This window comes from Anticarsia gemmatalis, chromosome 21, assembly GCF_050436995.1.
Source record: "Anticarsia gemmatalis isolate Benzon Research Colony breed Stoneville strain chromosome 21, ilAntGemm2 primary, whole genome shotgun sequence".
Taxonomy (NCBI): Eukaryota; Metazoa; Arthropoda; class Insecta; order Lepidoptera; family Erebidae; genus Anticarsia; species Anticarsia gemmatalis.
Window position 1 is genome coordinate 1,474,784 of NC_134765.1, and position 26,768 is coordinate 1,501,551.

The 26,768-nt window shown below is 32.3% G+C and overlaps 1 protein-coding gene across 3 annotated transcripts in view; it reads left to right on the plus strand.

The window, feature by feature from the left end:
- Ms (neuropeptide receptor myosuppressin) overlaps positions 1–26,768 on the plus strand; it is a 31,675-nt gene that overhangs the window by 1,249 nt on the left and 3,658 nt on the right. For 2 of the 3 annotated variants that reach the window (XM_076128456.1, XM_076128459.1), the window contains exon 1: positions 17,112–17,371. The exons of the other annotated variant lie outside the window; for it this stretch is intronic. In XM_076128456.1, coding sequence (XP_075984571.1) covers positions 17,319–17,371 — 53 coding nt within the window. In that variant the 5' untranslated portion in view covers positions 17,112–17,318. Of the gene's footprint in view, positions 1–17,111; positions 17,372–26,768 lie in introns of those variants that run through there. 3 annotated transcript variants of the gene reach the window in all.

A 26,768-nucleotide genomic window follows, 5' to 3' on the forward strand; every position in this document is an offset into this window, starting at 1 on the left:
TTGAACGTTAATAACAATTCAGTTCAGTAGGTAATTTTTTAGTTCTTGTACTCACGATGCAAATAGAATTAGTAAAAATATAAACTAAAATGCTTCCTGCCTTTCTAACTAACGGCTCATTCCTTCATCGCTAACTCAAATTTGAAAATAAGAGACAAAAATGACCTAAATAGAAATCATTATTATTTTTACACCTTTAAAGATGTCGTAATATTAATATTACAAAAAAGACTTACAATATCTGTATTTGATTTTTATTCTTTTTTATCCATTGTATTTATAGTGTAAATTTTGTTTATTGTTGCCGTAAATAATATAATATATCGTTGTAAATATGCACCATAAAAAACTATAATATAGGATACGATTTTTTTAATATACACGGGAGTGTAAAGGCAGATTAATTCTATAAGTATTCTCTACCCGTCAATCCGAGGGTGATCTTCAAATTACAATCTTACAATGGCGTAGATATCTTACATTGATCTGACCTTTTACTACTCTACCGAGGCTTGGGTACTCTCAGCTCAAGGGTGGTTGATTTCACCGTGCAAGCAAATTACAAACTCTACATTCTACCGATAAAATTGTTTTATAGATTTCGCTATTTTTGTTACAAATTCCGGCCCGTAGTGGCTTGCAATTAACGTTTTTAAACTGTCGCGACTTGTACACATAATATTATAATGCAACGGGTCTTAAACACGATTGAAAATTAAAGGATACCTCATTTGTTTACCCGACGTTTCGATCGAATTACATCGACCGTGGTTACGGGCTGACTTTTCGCTATGTTTCTTCTAAGCGCTAAAGGCTACGCTAAGTTTAAGTAAGAACTTTACTAGTTTCGATCAATCAAATAGCTATTTTTTAAAGTACGTAAAATTATAATTACGGATATTTTTAATGTATTTAATATAGGTTGTCCGTATTAAGCGTTATTACTTGTACTACCTTAACAGGAAGATGATAATATGTGTCAGTAGCGATTATTGCCAAAGAGACATTAATTACCAACACATTTTTTTGATAAATATTTTACTAAAAATACTTTAATGAAACAAATTATTGTTGACAGAATGTTTTCAATGATTATTTCCTAAATAATTAACTTCAGGGTTCTAAGAAACTGAAAAAGACGATAATCATTTTTATTTCTATTTCAATACTTCTATAATAATCCGACTCAAACACAAAGCCGACTTTTAGTATAAAACACACAGAGCCATCAATTTTATCAACAGATTTCCGCAAAAACCTCTGCAAAGTCATTAAATATTAAAAGGTTTTAATAAATAAATATTATAAAAAGGTTTATCATATTTTATCTTCCTTGTTTCACTGTCACTCATTTATATGTTAATTCATGATTAGAAAAATGGAAAATTATCACGGCTTGACATCGCACAAGTTTAAAAACTAAGGCACGTTTTATTTCTAGATAATCTTTTGTATTACAAGAGCCTTCTTTTGACCTAATAATACTTTAACTACAGTATAAAAATCTAGATTTTATTACGAGTAAAAGATTAGGTGTTATTTAAACTCCATTATGATTTTATAAAAAGACACTTACTGTAGCATTATTTACTGTATGTGTGATGTTTCATCAGGCTAAAATTCAGAATAGTGGCTGCCTCTTTTGGAAATCAAAGTTAAAACATATAGTACACGGCTCTTGGTAAGGCAAACATTTAACATCACAAGAAAAACGAGCCAGAAAATCCAATAAATATGAAAATTATTGACCTATAAATAACAAGATACTATTATCACTACATTACTATTGACGATAAAATACTATTGGGTATTGCATTATTTAACATGTTTCATGCAACTAAGCGTTTTCATCTTTTGACAGAAATCATTACTTTTTCAATAACTATCTAAAGGCAACATTATAAAATACATAGATGGTCTCTTTTAAGAACTAAAACCTACGATAGCAATTTTAAAAAAGGCTATGTATAAAGCCTATTATAAACAACAAAGTCGTTATACCACAAGTTGCAAGTAACACAAATAAACGGATTGAATGAGAATCAAACGTTGTATAAGTTTCCGCAATTTTTCCCGAGGCAGTACAAACACCTGTTGCCTTGCACGCTCCGACGACTTTCATTATTATTTCTTATTCCCAAGTCGACAGAGGAAAATGGCTGACGAATTAAATATATCTGTGTTTGTAAATATAGGGGGGATTGTTGAAAGTTTGGGGTTGGTATAAGATATTTGGAGTAGTGAAGATGTTGGGTATTTCTACTTGAAGAAAATATAATTTTCACTTCGTTTATTTTTTATTTAATTTAACTTTTTATATATATTTGTTTCTAAGAAAATCGTGATGTATATATCTGCAGAAGGAAAAATACTTTTTGCACCTTTTCCTAACCTTATCCCGTTATGTAGAGTGGTTACAACATGCTCTCTTTTCGCACTCATCTCTGCAACATTAACCCCTCTTATGTTCATGTCCGTTTGACTAAATACTGAAGCTGAAATAACATGTTCATACAATTTAAAAACTCAGAACTACATATTTCGTCACAGAATTACCAGCAAAAATTACAAACTTCTCTTGTTTCTACGTCTACGAAAATAAAAGAATAATTATAAGACTCTTCAATATCTGAAAAAGTAGTGTAAAATTACAATAACTTTAGCGACACTATTCTCATAAACCAAAAAGAATCTACAAAGGTGTTACCAGCACAATTTTTCTTAAAAATGAGGTTTTAACTCAAGAAAGCGTGCGTTCCGTCAAACAAGTAGGAAATTGTTTCAAGCAGGCAAAATTTAACGCCTAATATACAGAAATAAGGCAAATTTTGAAGAGCTGAACCTTTGTGGTGAAAATTGGTCGTTACCACGGTAATTTTGAGCAGCCGTATCGTTCTTTGAGATGCTCTTGATATTCTGTTACAAGTTAAACTTAATTTTTACGTTGATGTTGTCAAAATGATGAGGTAATGAACGGTTTAAATTGGACCCGATCAGACACATATTTGGTATGAAGAGTAATATGAGGGTTCATAAACTGTTTAACAGTCGCCATGTATAACACGGGAATGAATGACTTGCTTTAACTTGTGCCAAAACGTCAAGAAAACTTGAGTAAATAATACATAATCGCGGAAATTAAAGTTACATAATAAAAATAGCTACAACTTATATTTAACTCGTTTTAGTGGAATATCGTTAAAAAGAAAGAATATACTGTCAGACTGTACTCGTCAGATATGTCATGGTATCTGACGAACCAAACATTTTGAATCTTTACTTACATAAAATTGATAATTTTGAATTGAATTCATTTCTATTACCTCTTAGGTAGGACTGAAAATAACACTGGAATGAAATAATTCGAAATTATCTCAAATATCAAGTAATTTATGCAAGGAACTGCTTATTTTCTCTTTATTTTCCCTCAAAGACTCGGGTTTTCCAACAGATATGGGAAATTATCGTGTTTGAACCTGTTTAAAAGCGATTTTCTATTACCCACTTGCTCTAATGCAATCTCTGCGATTACTGGAATATAAATAGAATAGAAACTTTAGTCCTGGGATTTTCAAAGTAAATCGCATGCAAGTTTTTTTACCTAAGTATATATACCTAACTATAAGTATGAAATGAACCAAACTATAAGTAAAATCAAAAAAATGTCATTAAATTCTCGTAAAGAACTGTTAAAAGAAGGCATCGGCCTAAGCTTCCAATAAAGATTAAGTACCATAAAAATCAGCAAAAGTATTTTCTGTATATGACGTTTAAAATCCCGCCAAATTTCGTTCTATAACGAATCTAATTCAAACGTCAAAATTTAAAACTATATACAAAAAAAAAACGTTCCATTTTTTAAAGTTAACAGACCGCAGCAGGCTCAAACAATGCTTTTGTAAGCCAATATTTTAATGGTTTGTATTAATTATTGTGTCAGAAACTCAAGCGGCTTGTCATTCGCGTGTCATTTGCAAAAAACATGTCGCTAATGAGACATGGCCGCTTTGTTACAACTAGCGTAAAAATTTAATTATCGAATGATATATTTTCGCGGCATATTCGTGTGTGAAACGATGTGGTGAAGGTTTTTGGGAATATTCTTCTGTTGCTGGTTACCTATGTTGTTATATAGCTGCAAAATTATATGGAGAACATAACAAATTGCTGTAAATCAATTGACTCTTCTCGTATTTTCCACACAAACCTATAAGAAGACGAGACTAACGTAGTAGTAGTAGTATTTAATAAAGTTACCTTTGGATAACGATATTAATTGTTTCGTGTAGGAATGCAGTAAACAAGGTACAAAGCAAAATTAAGCACTGCAACCTTAACTATTGCACCATAACCGAGAATCGTTTTTGAAATAGTATAATTAGGTTTTAAGTATTATACTAAACATTTCTTTCGTCTCTGCCTACAGAAAGGCTTGATTTTATTCATGTATGTATGTAAAAATACACTTACCTTTTAAAACACTAATCTTATACGCTATTCTTTACAATCGTCTCTCAAACATGATCAAATTACACAGAACCGCAACACTCCATGCATATCTTTTACCAAAAGCATTTCCTCTCTAACGAGGAAGGGTAACAGAACCTCTTTCTTTTAAGATATTGTGAGGGGAATGTCAAACGAGTACGTATTACGGGAAGGAAATACTAGGAAATTAACCATAGCATTGAATTTGTGAATAAATCTTGGAATGTGTTTGTAAAAATCTTCGTTTATTAGATTTATACTGTCTGGGAAACGCTGTGTATGCTTTTTTTGTTTAATAAGTCTGTATTGTTAATCAAAAGATATTAGGTGTTTCTTAATACAGAACTCAGCCATTTCGAACGTTTGAAGCTAGGTCCCGAAACGCAGAACCTAGGCTGACTAATCCTTTTACCACAATAGTACAAACACGCCCAAATACTAAGTAAGATAAAAATACTCTAAAAAAATCTAAAAATCTAAAGCTAAGAAAAATTGCGAAATATAGATAAACAAAACTCACACTATCGTAGAAAAAGAAAATATACTTAGTTTTCTATCTAGATGTGCGACATTTCTTATAGTAAAGCTTCGTTTACTATACGAAAAGCTGTTTAATATCCTCAAAATGACTCCACATAAAGTAAACCAGGGCTTTGTACAAAATTCACTAAAACCTTGACATGTAATAAACAAACAACTGCATTTAAAACCAAGCTCCGTACGTTAATTTGTCTCGCAAGCTTATCTTCATCTTTCACGAAAGTCACGTTCCCGAGAATGACAATTGATTGTCGTCACAGAGCGACCTTTACGGGAGAACATAGGGAAAAAAACCAATAACTTGGCACCGTGAGACATAGCAAATTGAAAACTAAATAGTCACCTGTCGGTATAATTGTAACAAATTGTTTCTTTGCTGCATTACTCTATTTGACTGAAGGTGATCGTAATTTCCGATAAGGAAAGATCGTGGGTTTATCGAAACATTAGCTTTCTCTCCGGATGGGGAAAACCGTATGTTATTTATGTATTATTATTTGATTTTGTGGTTATATTTGTAGTTTGTTATGTTTGAGTATTCCCCCGTTTTTTTCGGGTTAACTGTCATAGCTACAATACTGTAAGTAATGAGTATTGATGTGTTATTTTGACAGCTAACGGGTTGATTTCGAGGCCGATTTCTTTTATTAATCTTTATTAACTTTAGGTTGGATAACTATATACGAAGTGGATGTACCATATATGAACGGAAAATAACTGAAAATGTGTTTGATGTCTTTTGAAAATACTTTTCACAAGCGCTTTCTACTTCTCATTAGAAAATTTGAAAGGGTATAAAATCCGATTTCGGATGAAACAAACCTTTGGCTTTACAGTTTTCAGGCCTTCTAATTAACATTGCAAAACTTTAACATGAAAAAGAGCACGCGATGAACATAGAAAAAAATATTATAATATGTAAAAGATTCACGTGTGAAACAGCTTTGAAATGCTAATGTCCGGTTATAAGTCACATAAGCAATTATAACAAAATGGCCGCCGTAACTAAAAAGTAATTAACATTTAAATCTTTTTTGCCCAACCCTGGTATTGAATAATCATTTTTTTGGTCAAAAATGAATTATGAAATGTGAGATAATTAGAATTTTAATAGGCTTGTTATGTTAGCCGTATCTTTGCGGGACCTTTTTGTGTAGAACTCTTATAATTTTACTTTGTGTTTGTCAAATGGGGCTGCATAATTATCTTGATACTGTTTTAAAGCACCCTTATATTATTTTATAAGTACTATATACGTTTCATATACGGGGAAATATAAAATCTTTGTATATCATTTTAAAAATATATGTATAGCACACACAATAGGCCTATTATGTTTTGTTAATCCGGAGTGTCGTTACGAATTCAATACTCGAAAACTATCACGTATTTAAATAAATGTTTAGTTTCATACCTTCGTAAATTAAAAAAGGTTTAGAAGATTCAAATTTCATTCAAACAACCGAAATATCGAGCAGTTTCATTTTTGTTAAATTGTAGTAGGCTCCCAGAACATAATTTCTAATGCTATAAGTTGAATAAAAAATGCGTGCTTTCAAATTTCAAATGTTTCAATAAAAGGTCACCTAAAAAAAGAAATACATTTGAATTCAATAAGATTCAAATCAATCTGTACATACACAAGGAAAATGTAAAAACATTCAGTTAATTGTTTGTCATGTCATAATTTTACTGTTTTATCTAAATATAGAACCACCCACTTATGCTTTTATTGTCAACGATCTAATTAAAGCTTTTAAGCTCGTTTGACAGCTCTAATGGCTTGTTTTGTAGCAAAATAGTTTCACACGTGACGACCAATAGACCACGTGAATGAAATGGCTACAAAACCCAGTTGATTGCATGATTCCCGACCGGAAACTAGTATTCGTTAGTTAATTACCGCGTTCGGAAATCTGATTAGGAGTCAACGCGCGCTTTTCCCAAAAACTGACAGTTGACGTCTGTCCGCCATGATGGCCGCCATTATGCAACGACACGACCGCGTTCAGCCTTGTTAATTACATCTCCGCTAATTACTTTTACAATATAAATGATGGTCCCTCGGTTTGTAGTTGAAAAGTTTTGTACCAAGAACATTTTTTTTAAGTTCTTGACGTATTTTATACTTTCAATTTATTTTACATTCCATTTGTTGCTATTGACAGACTTCGTTCTTAACATTTCTTATTGGAAATTTTAAAACAATTTTCTGTATAGTATGTTTACTTTTTCAACGATTCACAGAAATAATAACCAACCTTTGCTTTAGCCAGTCCATGAAGCAATATTGAAACCAATCAGTGCCGGTATTTCCTCGGGGATATCCTGTATGATTGCGTGGACAATGCAAACACAACTTAATAACCTTTATTACTTATTTTACATTACATTTTTAAGTTTACCTACCGCAATATCAATTCTCTATGGCTTTACCTTTCATAACGGTTCAATACATTTTAAAATGGAACCACATTTTTTTTAAACGTCAATAGCCATTCATATAGAAGCGAAGGAGCTTTCAATTGCGAATTCTTAATTATAATTACAATTTACAGTTAAAAGAGCAAGCTGTGAGCAACGAGCAACAGATTTTCCGAAACGGTGGTAAATTTAAAATACTATGAGTCTATGACGACTTCAAATACTTGTATAAAGTTGATAAACTAAAGCATATTTGACTTTGACTTTAATAAACATCCGAGATAACGCGAAGATTGCCAAAGTGAATAAACTAGCTGCAGAATAATTTCCGTAAGTTTGACACAAAGCATTTATTTCAACAAAGAGCCGTCGGATTACGTCAAAACGTCTGAGCTTTGAGCTGTTGGCTTTTACAAGAATATTGTTAAAGTTTTAAATTGATATCACTTGAAACGTCTCCGTTTTTGTCCTTTTTAAACTACTACTCGTTCTGAAACAACGCTCGCGGCAACATGTCTTGACATTCAATAATCTTTTCTTTGATTCGAAACAAATTGTCTAGATTTGTATAAAAATTACTTTGATGTGTCGATTGTTAATTATTTTTTGCTTTAAAACATTTTATTATACAAAACAAGCTAAATAAAAAGCCAAATACCTATTACAAAGCGGATGTAAGCATCTTAGTGCTAATAGAAAAATGTTTTCGTGCGTTAAAAACCTTTTTTTAAATATATGTAATTCTCCAAAATAACATTTGAAATTTGCAAATATCAAAACATTGCGGGGCGTTTAAAATGGCTAATTTAAAACCACGTGTTTCGCTAACGGCTAATTTTGAAAAAATGAGTTCTGAATAAAATATAATTGTTGGGTTGCAAAATGGCGGCCGCGGGTAGAATTATGAAAATATTTTCGTGTCTTCACACGAATTCGGTGTTCCAGTTTTATTATTTAAATGTTGAGCCTGTGGAATTAGGGTTTCGTACCTTTATCATATCTTTACATTTAGTTAGGGCGAAGCCTTCGGATAAGGCACTGTACACTTACTTTTTTTACCTGCTTAAAAAAGTTTTTGAAACCATACCCAGATAATTAAAAAAAATACTATAGTTCAATAAATGTTGAAATAAGAAACACCATACATATAACCTTAGATATCTAGAGGTAAGCATCAATTTGCTTGGCCAGCCCATAGATGGGTGACCACATAAAGACAAGCTGTTTTCAGTTTAATATGAGTAATTCAAGAATGACATATAAAGCCAAACAATTGACATAAACTTAAAAACTTAAACCAATATACGTCAATGATCATAATAAGATAAACAAACTAGGGCAAATTCTTATTAAATAGATTATTTCAATATTTGCTTATTACAAACATAAGCTGCCATGATTTTGTAGGTAAGTACTTACTACCAACTCATGAGTATGATGGAAATCCCCCGGTAACGTCTGTTGATTTAATTTTAAACAAATACTAGTTTAATGGTTTTCTACTTCCTTATATTTCGTTCAATGTATTATTGATCAATTCTCTGATCGAATGAATAGACACTTATTTAAAATGTTGACTACTCTGTCCTCTACGTGCTCCCAAATGGTCAAGCTTTGAGCGTTAGTTTGGGTCTAATTGCATTTAGTGTCCATAATTTATACCTGCCTATATTTACCTAAACTATATCCTAAGACAAAAAACCTTCTTCAATATTAGAGGTCGACTTAAAATAACGACAAAATAAAATGAAATTACAAAAGAAGCTTCTGCTCGCAACTTCGCCAGCATGATAATGTTTTCCGGGGAATAAAGTATTTGTATGTGTAATTCAGATTATAAACTATCTCTGCCATTCTCTGCACTAAATTTCATCAAAATCTTTTAAGTAATTATGGCGAGATCGAGCAATAAGCATCAAAACATTCACTTTTATAATTGTTTTATATAATCTGCCTTTTTATCATAATTTTAGCTAGTAAATTATCCTTAACTGAGTAAAGTCGGTGTAAAACAAGATATGAACTTACATGTCAAAGTTCCGGAGACTTCATAACTATGTATGTTAGTTAGACGTCGAGGTCAACCTGTGCCTTATATATAAATACTTTGTGATGAACATGGATCAAAAATTAAGAGATATCGTTTAATATTTGTTGACGGTAACTACTAGAAACAGTCGCTAAAAATGTATTTTGATTTCGTAAATCTGAGCTTGTAACGTGCTACAGTGTAGTAGGTAAAGAAACTCCAGCATTACGAAAAAATATTTTTAGATGATCATTTCCTGTTGTAACAAAAAACTTGTTTTACATTTTCCCTCTAATTGTTCTGTATTTTATTTCATCTTTGACTAGCTACTGTTTTAGAGAGATTTCGCAATAATTTGACAAATATGACGCAATCATTTTGTACACGTAAGAAATGTCCTGATGGTGGTTGGATGGTATATTCCAAGATACTTTAAAACTATCGGGTATCTTGTAAAGTACTCGTAATTAATTTGTTACCGACCTCACATCGAGTGATAAAAAAGCCTTCAATTCGTGCCATTATAATTGTAAAACTGTATCTCAAGACAGCAACATCAATCACCTCTAAAAAGATCTAACATTCAAATTAAAGTATAATTAGGTAGTTTTCGTAACGTTTCTATGTATAAACTTTGCCGATGACTAACGATTATATTTTACCAAATAGATCCTTACGTAATAAACAATAAGAAACAAATGAAACTACATATATAATTTGTATCAGCAAATGATTTTGAAACGTACACTACCGTCAGAGGTATCCATAGGCATATTTCATCATCCTTAAGCGACGAAAAGAGATGACTTACATCCTTTTTTACAAAAAGCTGTTAAAAACTCATTGGAATACCTCTTTGATGATGTATTTGGGGTTTTTGGGTTCAGTGACGTCAATTGACTAATAGTCATGAGAAATCAGATAGCACCATAGAGTGACGTATCAATTTCAACACATGGTCACATGGTTTAAAACCTACAATGATATTTGTGAAAGTGTAATTTCAAGTCTGTGACACTGATTAAGGTCGCTAATTCGATTTCTAAACGACTCATAATGATTACGTCACGATTTATGTGATGAGCAAGATTTTTCTTGGTGTCTGTTAATCTCTTTCACAACCTAACAACAACACAATACCCTTTTTTAGTGCGGAAGATAAAATAATATAGAAAAAAAACTTCGATTATGCTTTAATCGAAGTTTTCTTCTTCTCTCTTCCATATCCTTACGAAAAATCATATTATGACAATGCAACGTACTTTATTTCAAGTGTAATCTCGCCAAAATTGGTATTGAATGCAAATTTAGCACTGAGCATGTGCAAATTAGAAAACCCCACTATAAAATACAATTAAAACACGTCCATTTTGCTCCCATTTAAGTCTACAACTAATTTACCTTCACCGTAAGGAATTTAATCAAAATAAAAAAACGTACAGATTGCCTCGTAGAAGGAAACTTTGTGCTTAAATGTATGCATTATTTATAAGCTTTTTGCTAAGGTAGCGAGATTAATCGATTGATAAGGTTTACTGTGGTCTATTTGAAAATACTAATACGGGATAATTATGATCTTTTTCAAACCGACTTCGCTAATGGGGTAGCATTTTTGAAAGATATGTCTTTAGAAAAGGCCTTGACGGAGTCTTTGGTTTGGGCGGTAGTGTATATGATTATGATCGCGAGGTGTCGGGTTCGATTCCCGTGCTAGTGGTCTTTTCTAGTTTTTATTTGAAATATTTGGCATAAAGTAGCCCGGAGTTTGGTTATGTGCTCGGTAAATGGCAATAGGCTCGCCACTATAACATGAGCCTAACATAGTTGATGACGAAACGTGGGTGTATTTCATATACCCCTGCCTACACTTTCGGGTATAACAGGCGTGATATTATATATCTATGTATATCAAATATAAGCCGGGCAGAGTGAAATAGTGCGTGTATATTTACTCTGTGGTCGTTCATTCTGTTTGTCTGTTCAAATCACTCACGAACTAAGACGAGATACCCTCGACCTCCACAGTTTACAATGTAAATAATAATATATAGTTCTAAGTAAATATTTAATCATAATTGCTTCTACAACTACTTTTCAAGACTGTTTTGTTGATTCTTGCTGATAATTCTGTACCTCCAGTGAAAAAGGGTATAAGTCCAATTTTGTCAAAAATGAGTTGAGTAATATAATTAGAGTGCACTTATATCCCACTTTTGTATATTTTTAGCGTAATTTAACCCCTTTTGCTCATTGCTAACTTTCTTATTTTTAAAGATAAACCATTTCGGTTTTTGCAAACCGATAGAGCATTTTTTTCTGAATATTTTGGTACACTTAACTCATTTTCGTCAAAATTTTACTTATAAATAAATATCCTTTTTCACTAGTCGCACAGAATTTAACTCGTAACGGGCGGTCCTGTATGACAATATGTTTGGATGTGAATGAGACAAGGGAAGTTTGTAAGGATCGTACTTAGTGGCGTTCACGCTTTTTTCTCATAGGGTTACGCAGAGACCAAACTCTGCGTAACCCTATGGGAAAAAGGCGTGATGTAGTTTCTCTTTGAATGAATCATGATAATTAATATACTGTTTTTTGTAAATCCCTTATCTTAGGGACACGGGTATTACCCTGAAAATATTTTCATGAAATATTATTCTGTACATTGATTTAGTTTCTTTGTGATAAGCCGCTTAGTGTAAATAATAATAAGTAGGTAGGTAGATGTAAAATAAGCTTGTCGTAGATTACGCCTATTTGGGTATTAAGTTTATTTTTACTGTAAAGACACTTGCTTTTTGATAATTTACTGATATTTAGACCCCGTAACTAAAAGACAAAAGTTTCCACCGACTTTAAAATAAATAACTTTACTTTTAACCTCACTTTCTCAAAAAAATCTTTAAGTACTTACCAAATTCAAAATTAAGCGTCCTTATTAAATTTCAAACTAAAATCCTTATGAATCAAACACAATATTTAGGTAATTACAAAATTCCTCGCAAGTACGAAGCTAACAGAATAAAACCTATAAAATTACTTACGCTAAACCAACTCTAAGAAAAACGAAAAAGAAATAAAAAGAACAGTGTTACCAGTTCATTAACTGTGCAACCTAACCCTTTAATGTGGCGTCTGGTTTGTAAGACCGGTCGCTAATTGATAAACGACACTATTGCTCGCTAAGAACTGTTATTATGTCCCGCTGACTTCACTTGCTACTGCAAGGGTTATTAGACGAAACTTTATATCGGAAAAATACCGATTACATTGAGAATGTATAGCCAACGCCATTAAATAATAAAAAAAAATACAATCGCCCCTTGGCGCCATCTCTGACACTGACAGCTTAACTTTTTTATTCTTTAGAGGGCACGAGTTGAGTTTACATTCAGCCAGCAAATTCCTTTTACGGTTATAGGTTTGAAGATGACGTTGTTCTAGGAAAACGTCAAACGTTCGGCCGTTGATCAAAATATTATCATTAGCGTCTCCACGTGCGTCCACGATCAAATATTTTAGTTAAACATACACTAATGATTCACAGAAAATCGCATACATTTATACCCAAGTGCAATGTAAAACAAAATAAACCATAAGTGGTTAACATGAGCTCTAAATTCGAATAGCTAAGTCGCATTTCACCTTTTTTATGAATCCAGTTCTTCTTTACATCGCGAAAACAGTTTTAAACGTAGTATATAAAGTGCATTGTCCTATGCAGCTGCTAAAATACAAGTTCTTAATTCGAATTCAATTTTGCCAACTTACTCACGCCTTCATTTCTTCCAGACGTGATCTTTATTTCAAAGAATTAAAGTTCATTTTCGAATAAAAGACTACATTGTCAAAATTTAAACTCATTAGAGATAGAACAGGAATAGTGCAGGCCGTTAATAGGGCATTTTGCGTGGCTATTTGCACGTACGCATAAAATAGGGATGGGCAATACATTTTTTTTATATCGATGAAGTAAAAAAAATACTGTTTGAAGGCCGCGTCGTTGCCTGCGGCTGTAAGATGATTAAGACTGACATGCTTATATGAATACATTTTACCTTGCATGGTTTAACGTTACCAAAGGTACAATGATCTTTGCTCTTTGATAGCTAATAGTTTTTGTGTTGAAAATAGATGAGTTTAAAATCGTGTGATGGAAATTTGCCATAGGTACTCGGTAGGCTTAGTCATTCATTAAGTTTGCTCTGTTCTATTGTAGAGTCCTTGATTTAATTTGTCAATTAGACAAGCGTTTTTTCCATCCGCAATTCTTTGTAACGTCCCGGTTTAGTCACTAAGGTGGAATTGTTCCCGGAATACATCAGCCAATCATCTTGTAAACGGTTCCTAGCATAATTAAATGTGGGAGTTATAGACCACTGTACCTCAATGAAGTCTGTTCAGAGAATGAGGTGTAACGTGTAAAGTGGCCATAATAGTGACCAACTAATTTAAAACGACCTTCGGATAAATTTTCCATATTTGGCGACGGATTTTATGGACAGCATCTGTAGCGCAGTGGTTAAGGTGATCACCACGCTACCAGTGCGTTGAGAGGTCGTGGGATCTATTCCCACACGAAACAAATATGCCTGGTTGTATATTATGTCCGTTGTTTATATGTTTGTAAAAGTCCCCGCGACACAAGAGCAATTTTTAGTGCAGGAGTTGTCTTTTTTAATAAAATAAATAAATAATAATGTCATATAACGTTAGATAAGGGACTTTACTTGTATATGTGAGAGTACATTTCTTTGGGAATACAGGAAACACAATAAATTAAATTCTCATTAGCACATGAAAATACAAACATTGTGAATGTTTACATCTTTCAAAGAAACATAGTGAGTACAAAGCTATTTAACAGTTACATTATAATAATAAACTGATCAGATCACACGAAATACATAATATAATTGTTCCTTTTGTTACTTATCGTGTTGTAATTTATCTTGGCAATGAATTATGGGACTTACAAAGTGACTCTTTGCAACGTGGGCATATGTTTAATTATATTTATTATAAACATAATTGGAGACATACTCTTTCATATTATCTCGCGTTGCAGTTAATTATAGAATGTGTTAAATGTCTTCGCGTTGTTTATTCTTCACTTACAAACAAGACATTATTTTTGTCATAAATACGATGTTTGTTTCGCTTGTGAATGGAGTCATTATTTTCTAGCAATTATACTTTAATCATAAAAGAAATGAATAGTATTTTTTCCTGTTTGACTCAATAAATAAATAAGACATAATATCACATTATCAATTCAATTGTCAGTCATTGTTCATATCCAACTAGTTAACATAAACTATTTATAATATTACACACACATTTATTATTTCAGAAACATTTATCTCCGTTTATCTCAAAGGCTAAACACTTTCATAAATTATATCCAAATGCTTAGTCGTTGGGGAAATCCCATGGTGTGATGGTGGTTCAAATTAACAGCTGCAGTCCAGCAAAATATCCCGCTTTCTCAGTAAACGGATACCGGTTTAAATGGCGTATTTCCCCACTATAAAATGGGAACTGGTAGGAAAGAATGCGACTTGTCCGGTGATAGTCAAACACACTTTGTAGTCTATAAAAACTATGATCGATTATGGTTATTTATTTTGACAAGTGAACAAGTGACAAGTGACAAATAAAAACTAGTCTGGCTTTTTCACTTTGTCATGGTAATTTTACCTATACATTTAATAATTGCAAATATGTTTAAATTTCGGGTATCGTGTCATAACCCAGGTAACTGGGTAGTGGAGTTAAGATAGGCAGTCGCTCCATGTAAAAACTGATATTCAGCTGCATCCGGTGAGACTAGAAGAAAGGCTGATCTAATTCATGATTTTAAAGTTTAATGATAAAGTGCTAGTAAACCAAGACTTTCCCAAATATGTACCAGTGATAATACCTATATATATTTTTTAGTTGGTAAAGTTAACATTTCAAAGTAAAGATACAACAGTTTACAAGTACTATTTCAAGACGTTGTTTTCTCTAAAAAAAATTAAAGTTAAAAAGTAATCTATATATGGTATGAATGGACTTCTGAACTTTGCACCACAATACATCATCAAGTTACAAAATTATCCACGTCAAACAAGTCATTGCTCCGGAAATTCACCGGATACAAATTCATTATCAAAATATGTTATATTTCACAACTTAAAAAACCGAAACCGGTTTCAAGTCATTGATCGAAGACCGGTGGGTATTACCTGAGTAACGTGGGTCAAGGCAAGATATCATTCAGTCTGTTATTATGCAATCAAAACACTGTTACGTCCGCATATCAAGGCTTTGGTCGTGAAATTTACGTCACATTACTTTAAAATATAAATAAAAGTATGCTTGGAGAGAGCATGGTGGACTCAAGACCTAGCCGTTTTGCTCATTACGGGAGGAGACCCTTGCCCAGAAGGACGATAGCCATTGCCAGCAGTGGGACAGGCATGGGTTAAATTTATTTAAAAAACATTAGCATCTTATTCATAAACACACTATAAACCTATTTTAGTTAAAAAGTTACTATAATACGTTTTCTCTTCTTCATTTTGCTAAGGAGTGAAAGAAACAAAACACTTTATAAGCCTTTCATAACTTCATATATTTGTATGAATAAGACGGTTAGACCCTAGATGCTCTTTAGTAGATCTATATAATAATAATAGCAGTAGCTCTTTCGTACGGATTTTAATTAAATTAGTTCGCCATCAGTGGCGCAAATAGTAAAAAACTTTTATAGCCACGTTCGGTAAAGTAATGAACGGGATAAAGCTTAATGAACTCTTTTTAGAATCGCATATTAAAATAATAGTTGGGTATTGAAATAGGATTTAAATAATGAAAATTTAATTTACAAAAAAAATCTACAACATTTTTTGTCTCCGAAATATCGTTAATTAATTGATATAAATGCAGATTATAATAGTCCCGTGATCAAAAGTTTCGATAAAAAAATAGTACAGGTCTACATATACATACACACATACATACATAATATCACACCTTTTTCCCTACATTGGTAGGCATAAAATAAATAAATAGTAAATAGAGAAAATTCATGGCAAACTTCAGCGCTATTCTTAACGTCTAATCTTATTATAATAACATATTCTACAGGTCCTTTAGTTAAACTTTATACAAAGTGTTGTGTACAAAACCAAAGTTTTAGTAAACTTTCCGCTGTAGGTACAACTTTTGTTGTTGAATAGTTGCCGTCGTCCAGACTGTCATTGCATAGTTCTATTATATTCGCGAGAGTTGTTTGATATTAAATAAGTTGGTACGATATGGTACGTAGAGTTTTGGACAAATATAGTTGCTCTATTTTTGTATCTTTGCTACCAAGAATAAAAATCTAATTTATTGTACATTTTCTCTGATTAACACAACCTAAATCTTTCGCATTAAAATAAAAACACGCGTAAATTAATACAGTTACGTGTTTTTCCAATTTCATAACTTTCTCTTGAATAACAGTTAATACAAGTTACATATTAATAATCAAGTGCATCTCACTTCAGCAAAAAACCCAAGGAATGTCTATCGACCGCAAGGTGAATCCCTAAAGCGGTGCGTCAACCATCGAGATAAAATAATGCGTATCCCACCGCAGCCTCCAGTGACCGTTGGTCTTGCGCACGAGTCGCATCCCTATCTTCAACATCGGTCATCGATGTCGTTCAACCGTCGATAAGTTTAAAAATAGCGCTCCCAACACTATTTTTAAAACTATAATAATAAGCTCTTGTTTGTGTGCGTGATACTATTTTTGAAAAAGGAAAGAACTGGATTTTGTTACTTTTTAAGGAAAATGTGAATGTGTTTTTTTTTATTGGACTCTGATATAAAAGGATTAATGACGAATATTATGTAAGTATGACATCACATAAAAAAGTAAATAATCGATTGATAATTGAATTAAAAATGCTGATTCCATATTTGTGAATACAAGGTACTGACATTAATGGTTATATCATAAAAAGTGTTAATAACTATCATAATACATAAAAAAAACGAAATAACCTTTTGATAATTCAATTAAAAATGCTTTTTCCATATTTGTGAATACATGTTACTGATATTTATGGGTATTTCCAAATAAGAAGTGTTAGTCAATGTGCCACTTTCATAAACTTTTACTGTGAAAGTAAGAAATGTATTGGGATTTCCCGATTTTATGTATCACTTAACATCTGAATACCAGTCGCATAAATTATATTGTACGTACCTACTGAAAGTGGTGAAATAAATTCACCTTTAACAAAATATATAGCAAGTCTCAATACGCTTAATGGGAGAAAAATCTATAAATACTTACCACATAAATCTTCTAGACCAATTGTGACTCTATAAAAATAAAATATCCACGTTTTAGCTACTTACTTATATTTTAAAAACAAAAATAAAGCTGTTTTATATTGCCACTATGTTATGCAACAATGCAATTTCTTTTTTAATTTCGTCATGACGTTTGGCGCGAAACATTTCATATGAAATCGTCTTTGACCAAATTCAAGCTATAAATACCACAACCCTATTCGATTAAATTCGGTTTCCGAAAAAAGACACAAAAATGTAATAAATACGGGCAGAGGCGCCAACTACCTACATATCGATAATTCCAAACATCCTTTTTTCTATTACATTTCATTGTAAGGCTTATTCGCGAATATTTTGAATAATTTTGCTGCGCCCAATATTCGAACGTTACGTTTATGAATTCTTGTGGCGCGTAACAACGTAAATATAGGCAGATTTTCGTATTATCTGTGGTAATCTGTGTAATTTCTGAACGAAAATTGCTTTCGTTAATGCTTCGTTAGATCTTATGTATTTATATAGACTTTAACACATTTCATAATGCTTACTCTTTTCTTTATGAATATACTAGCTGACTGGCCCGACTTCGTCTATTTCCGTGCGAATTTTGATCCCATCAATCCCATAGAAACCTTGTCTAGACAGTTACAATCATATAAAAAATTATACAATTTAGTTTAACTGTTAAAAAGTTAGGCGCGTTGTTTTTATAAAATGTAAATATATAGGTAAACGTGATTAATAATTAAAATACTTAGTATTGTATATTTATTATTAAAATATATAAATATTTGTGAAAGTGTAAAAGCGGTCGTTATTTTTTTTGCACAAATGAATTTAGCGTCCCAACTTAGTTTTTCCGCGTCGATAGTTTTCTTGGGGTTGAGGTAAACCCGCACTTAAACAGCCGGAAAATTACTATAAATGTAATGTAAATATATAAATAAATATGTTACTTTCTTACGGTTACAGTTCAGACATAGTTGTAATTATCTTTATATAATAGGGATCTCTTTTGATACCTTTGCCTACTATGTCAATAACCATTTAATGTTGTGGAACGAAAAATAGCGTTTTATCATAGTATTAATCAAAATCCTTTTAAATTGCGAAATTATTCTAAAATGTGTAATTTATTTCAAAATCAGTTGATTTTGAAACACACACAACATTTCTAAATTTCCTTTAAAAAAATATTCAAATATCCTAGGTACTTACACATGATACAACGCACTTACACTAGTTTATGTACTTTTAGCTGATATTCATATATTAGGTAAGACATATCTCTGAGCTGAGATTCAATCATGAATAATAAATTCACATCGTCAATATTGTATCATTTGGACAGCTGCGGTCATTGTGCACTACACAATGGCGTCTAAACATCAAACAGATAATATCAATAACATTAATATTATGTCCATAATCATGATATATTTATTTGATGTGAACAACCAATTAGTGTATGGTAATTTTAACTACATATCAACTAAGTAATACGTTTCCAGTTATTTACTGGATACGTAATTTCGAAAACGGTATATCTCATTACAATTACAAAGGATATGTGACCTTTTTGAAATAACATAGGTACTATGTCCGTATGATAGGAGTTGGTTTTATATTTTTATACGGGTACCTTTTCCAGTGTCCGATTTTGATAATTCTTTTTTTCAGAGGACGCAACACTAAATATATCTTTTCAGTCGACTATTTGTAATTTTTGACAGATAATGTAATGGAGAATTTGTCTAACATCAATATTTTTCGAAAAATCGGTTGTTACTTTAAATTACCGTTAGTTTTCCAAAATCGATGCTAATGAAATAAACCTAAATAAAGTATCTACAAGCTCCAACTTTGCAAAAATGATGACACTATCAAAAAAATGTTTCAAACGGAAACCGAACCCTTTTATAATCACTTCCTCTATTCTCAGAACTGACCCATCTCTAATTTAGATCACGACCTCTAAATTATTGAGTAACACATGGGTTTCACCCATTACTCAGGAGACTCTCTTAATCACGCACTCAAAAATGTTTAAGGAATTTTGTTCATCTTTTGTTAAATTCTTTGCACTAAGACTACAAAGAGTCATCAGTTCGATTCCCTTGATACAAATATTACAAATATTTTGTGAATTTGACATGTTTCTAAAGTGAAACTTCTTGTTTGTTTGTATCGTTGTGAAACAATGATATTTTATGATAATATGATCTACATTTTAAAAGAAGTGTAATAAATATTACTTATCTAAGGCATCAAACCAAACACTACGTCATGCCGCTGTACAAACTAGATAATATGTAGCTATGATTATCTCATTCTCAGTCTCAAAAAACCGGACTCGGAAATCAAACCTGTTATTCACACGTGGGACAATATTATCCTCATTACTCAACATACACATAATTTTAATGTCATTCTTAGGTCCCACCTTTATTTACAATGACTGTTTCAAAAACTACTCATATAGGTATAAAGGTGTTCTTCGAAAACCTATGTGATGTTTTTGAGGATAGTTAATTTCAAGAAACGTGTATGTTTCTGTGAAAATTAAACAATGGTCGGAAATATCCTTAATACTGAAACAGAAATGTAATATATTCAGAAGGTTTATGTTTAAAAAAATCTAAAAATATTAACTAGCTACTCAAGAAAAAAAAATGTAATGGGTGTACACACCTCTTGAGACTTTGAGATAATATTTTTTCGACTGTTTTAACAAATTAAAATACATCATATTTATAACTAACCACCAGTACCACAAAACAGTATAGCTTTGATAGAGTAATATCAATAACTAGTTCATCAATACATCATGATAGAATATTGCTTAGATTTAATTCCTGGACGAACGCCAAGCATATTGAAACTAGATTGATTCCTTAATACGGAAGTTGCGAAACAATCATTATTCTAGATTACACTGTATCAATTTTACTAAGACCTTTTTCATGGAACTCTTGAGCAAAGCATAAGGCATAGAGCCCGTCTTAACCTATATCTTAACGAAATGGATTGCTAGATTTTCTATTTTAACTTTAGCTTACAATTAAAATAACGTTATTCCATCTACATGTTTAAAACTCTTTCGTTACTAAGTGCCTGACTGATGGACAACGCACAGCCAAAACTACTGAGCATAGAAAGTGGAAATTTGATATGAAGATTCCTTAGGAGGTGTAGAGGAGCACTAAGACAGGATTTTTGGAAAATCCCTCGCGAAGGGAGTGAGAATCCACGCGGGCTAAGCTGCGTGCAGAAAGCTCTACTAGCTTTATAAGAGGATAGTAATGATACCTATATGCTTCATAGTGACGTCAAGTTACGTGTACAAAACAAAGAATTTCTAGCGTTAAAATAGGTCAAAAACCTACATTTCTCTTTTACACAAATATTACGCAACACTGCCTCGAAATGCAATCAAAAATCCTCACACGCAATATTCAGTGAAAAGAAAAGAGAACGAACGAAAATAGGCCGCGAGAACGAATGGGTTTAAAAAAACTATATGAATGATCTTTTAAAATGTTGTACCATATAAAAAGTCGCAAAATATTAGATTTATTTAAAAGTAAAAGTTGAATTTCACGATCGATGTAATTTGTCACTATGTATGAACGTGAATAAAGCAAGGGAAGTTTGGAGGGATCATACCAAATGGCGTTCTCTGGTCTCCGGCTATCCATATAGGAAAATGGCGTGATTGCAAATAACTTTATTCTGGGAGTATTTTTTCACAAAATCAAACCACAATATTAAATATCACTTTCATACATTTATAATTGAGAACATTAATTTCTTGAAGTATGTGGAGTATGCAATGCGCTCCAGGCTTTTTAAGTTAAAATACTTTCCAAATTAGGCTGACCGTCGCCGCGTCGTATACCTTAGTGGAACAAGTTGTTTAAAAAAAACAACTTCGCCTTATTTCGGCCATTCTCGGCTCTTCCCGAAGCAATACTTCACGTCATGTTTCATAAATTCATTCATTTTAAAAAAAAACCTGACATGATTTGAAAGTTAATTTGGTAAAGTAAAAAAAGATTGCAAGACTCTTAATTTGATGTGGGAATTGCATTAAAAAGAGTGTCTTGAACATTTTGACGATTGGACATACGCTTTTGTTATTTGTTTTGTAAGTCACAAAACTATTTTTCGGTTAACTACATTTGGAATTAAAAGTCGAAGTGTTATAAAGATTTCTACTTTCTTTCCTCCTACAGCTATTGTTTAAGTAATCGACAAACTTAAGATTTTGTTTGTCAGTTCTTTAACTGTGATCTCAGAAAAATTACAAGAAACTATCGTATCATCCATTTTTATGGAGCAAAAAATTAAACTAACATGAGTAATTTAGGTAATAATGGATGTCCAAGTGCCAAGCAGAGCAAAATTTAACACGTAAATGGACAAGACAGGCTTGATATACGGTACATTTTCGTACACAATTTTCCGCCTTTTTCCAGGTTATTCCTTCACATTGATGTTAAACATCAAACTATATGGTACTGTGAAAATTTCTAACACCCAGCCTGCGACTGGTGTAACCTGTAACCTGAAATGCATGTTCGCGTTAATTTCCGTACCCTATTATATAATTTGAGCAGCATATTATTGATATGATTGAGGTCAACGTCCATGAAATCCGGAAAAGTCACAGTTTCGAAAAGTCATAAATACTTTAAATTTTACTCAGATAAAATCGAAAGTTTATATCACCATAAAGAGCCCAAATAGAACTAATCCCCACCAAACTAACTCCAACACGAATTATTCATAAATAAATCACTGCGGAACATATTTTACTAATAAAGTAACTCGGGGAAAGTTTCGCGAAAGCTATTTGAAGCTTTTTTATTGGATAACAGGCGTTCGAGCGCTAAGCTGACGACAAACAAACCGAGGATGAAGTCGTAATCCCTCCTCACAAAGTATAAACTCAATGCTAACAGCGGGCCTATTTTTATCATATTAAAGACAAACTCTTAAGTATAACGCATTGGGGTTTTGTAAGTGACATTTTGAAAATATGGCGTTTTGGTTGTAAGATTGTTGGTGACGTTACATCGTGTTGTTGTGTAAATGCTATGAGAAGTAAGCAGTTATATACTTCTCTTTAGTTTTTTAATTTTTAATTAAATACAATACTGGTCTTAGCCAAAAAATAGACCATCTTACTTATTTAGGACCCCTTACTCTGTTATGTGACATTCTATTATTTTTCTATTTAACTTATCGAATCCTTCTCCGCTTCCATTGCGTCGGGAGGTCGTGGGTTCGATTCCCACGCGGAACAATTACCTATTTGTGGTTGTACCCTGTGTCCGTTGTTTGTATGTTTGTTAAAAGTCCCCGTGACAAAATAGCAAGGAGTTTCTTTAAAAAAAAAATACAAAAATCGACCGTTATTCTAATACTTATTCAACAATTTTAAACCATGTGGACAAAGATACTTAAATCCAAAAATAACCTACTACTTTATGATTGTATTTCATAAATACCAACGCACCCTAATACCTTAATGCCCTTTACAACTCCCACGGACTAAATGACGTAACAAGAAGACTAAAATATAAGTTTATCATAATACATAGAAGCAAATATAAAGAACTAGAATCATTTTTCATCGTTACCATTTCTGAAACTAAGTGATTTGATTGTGTAGTATATAATAATGGGTTACTTAATACATTTTTAGTTATTCTTTTATTGATCGCAAAATAGGAAAAATATTTTTTTCAGTACTTATGAGTCTCTACTCCCGTTTTTTTATATGAGTTTAAACGCTATTGAACAGATAAACTACCCCTAAATGTAACTCAGAAACCGGTGGTTAGTCCTGTTTTCCTTGAATCACCTTCATTTTTAACATTTAAATAATTCCTACAAAGTTTAGTTGCTTGTCTTGATTGTGGACTACAAATATATTTATCTACGGTATACATATAAGATGTCGATACAAACCGCGTTTCTGAAACGTATGGATTAGGCGCAGATCATTCGGTCGCAAAATCCGTCACGATTTTTCCTTTACGCTTTTCACATTATCCCTTAAAAATTTGGAACATTCCATGTTTGTAGATATATAAACGTTATTTCTTAAGACAGAATAAAGGTAAATTTATTGCACAGGATGTTACAATTAGTGTTAGATCAACAGTTTATCCAAAGCGGTTGAGCGGTTTCTTTCAACTGAAAGTAAAACTTCATTATTTATATGGACCGAAGTGAAGTTAGTTAAATCTCTGATATAATTACACATAGATTTTAAAAATATTTTGCTTAATTTAAAAGTATATATTGACATATTGTAAGTGCATGATGTATCCCCGGTTTCTAAGGGACATTACAGATTACAGACAGGGCGGTAACGTTTTTTTCATATGGGTTTATACGCTATTGAATAGATAAACTATTAGTTTTTTTGTTTTTTATTTTTCTCCCTCTCTACCTACCCTTATTATAACAAGGAGTGATATTGTAGAAGTATATATGTGTCGTATATCCTTGTTAAAATAACACTCCGTAAATATATTTACGAGGATAGAGCAGATCTCTCTCGAGTATTTAGAGACAAGAATGAAATGAATGCACTTCTGCAATACGCGCGCTATAAACTTTATAATTTATAGATTTTGTCTGTCTGTTTGTTCCGTGCTTTTAATATCGTGACGTTTATTGTAGTAACACCCGTTGAGTTTCAATTTTAGTACATCGTAGGTTGCTACTTGTTCGGTGAAATGTCTGAAGACTTATCTTAATGCCTTATGATTTGATAATTTATAGAATTGGGGTCGCAATTGCATGTTTGTGAGTTTGAATCTCATTCATAATTCCTGAGACGAACGTACGATTTATGCTGTGTTGGTTAGGTAAATCTAAGTACACAACCTAGATTTCTATCTACATCGGGCATTGCAAATAGCCTTTACTAAAAAGGTCGATGTTTATCTATTTCCTTCAGCTTCATACTGCAAACGATCTGAATGCATTAAAGGTTATCATTGCATGAAATTAAAACTTAGGATTCAAAAGATTATATGAGTTGTAAGCAATATACATACATAACATCACGTCTGCTATACGCTAAAGTGTGGGCAGAGGTGTATGAAATACACCCACGTTTCGCCATTTACAATTCTTCATGTATCAGGGGTCGAACTATGTATCAGGCATGTTACTAATGAGAATCGCTTTGCCGATCCGGGAATTGAACCCGAGATCGAACAGTCGGATACACTACCGGACGCGCCACAGAGGCAGCAACAGTAAACAACACTAGTTCCAAAAGTTTTTTTAGTTTAGAGTTTATTTTTATGCAGCTCCATATTAAATTCGAAATCAAAATCACTCAATATACCCTTATTATTGAACGATTGCTGCTTTCTACTTCTATATATTTATTTAATTTTCACACAGTGGAGAAGCCAATGCGAGTAAAACCGCAGGATATTAGTACTAATCTGCATAAAGCTTGGCACGATACCAAATAGTTTCCGTAATGAGGTGAATATGTATGAATATATTAAGAGACGTGTGGATTATACTGTGTCATTGTCTTTTCAGACTAATATGTTGTTCAGTTTACATTTGTTTACCAAAATTAACTACGCATCATTTTGTAAAGCATACATTTTACGCATAATTTTTAAGAGCAATATTGCATTTGATCTGCGTGTCTCTATGCTTCGGACGACACGTAAAAGTTTGTCCAGGTTGTTGTCAATTATGACAACAGCTGCTAAGTCATGTCACAAGCTTTTCAGTCTTGAACAACTTTGAACTATATTTTAAAGAGTATAGATTGACGACTAACCATACGAATAAATAAGGCCGATATCGCGGACATGTGTATTAATTTACACAAAAATATATATCATTGATATTCTAGTCTGAAAACTTATAGAACAATGTTTAAAATCTAATCAATCACCTTATTACGAAATAACTAATTATTATTTTTTACCATTATTTAATTTTTGACCAATAACCTAGGCAAATAATCAGCATTTTCAGAGCAAAATATAAAAATCAAAGCTATCTTGTATATCAGATAAACCTTAAAATAAACATTATTATAATCTCAACATTTTCACCGAATACTTCCAAAAATGTATCTGAAAATCCGAATATAATATTACAAGAGTAAATCAAATTGTCTTATTGTCTTTGTCCAGACGGCAGCCATTATGGACAGCGCTCAGATTGTTATTGAAATACAAAGAACGTAGTCTATGGGCGTTGTTTTTTTGAAACTAGACACCCGTTAAAAGGATTCCTCTTTTTGTAATACGAATGCAAAAGGTTTGAATGATTTTTCCTGTTATTTGCGAAAATAATTTGGTTTCGTATGAGTTTTATTGAGAAAAGGTTACTGAATTAGTGAACCAGCTATAAATAGATAAGATTCATATCGAACCTTGGGGTTTGATAATAGACTTCTGTAACGCAATTCTATAAAGTCTGAACTGTCAAGTATCGAGAGTAGGACATTTAAAATGTATTGCCAAAATAGTTCTTACGGAGCCCGGTAGAGGCGCTTAACAGATTTTCGTGTAAAATTTCTGGGTAGTTAGCCGGTTGTCGGTAGTCGATAGTAGTAGAGAATCGAGCTACTGTAATACGCTCATATTTCCTATTGTTTAAATTTAAAACTCGAGCTACGAACGGATTACAAAAACAAAGTAAGTGTAATTCTAAGGAATTTCCTCATTATTTCTCCACGCGGGTTGCAATCCCACGACATGCGATATGTCACACACCTCATAGCCGTCATTAATTTCACAGAACATGTTAATACAAAAAGATAACCTTCTCTTTGATGAGTCAAAGCACATAGGTAAATATGACCAGGCGGCAAGCTAACGGTTGTGTGGTTTCTCTGAACACCTATGATACCTATAACAAAAAAATTGTTGTGGGTGTGACTCCCCTC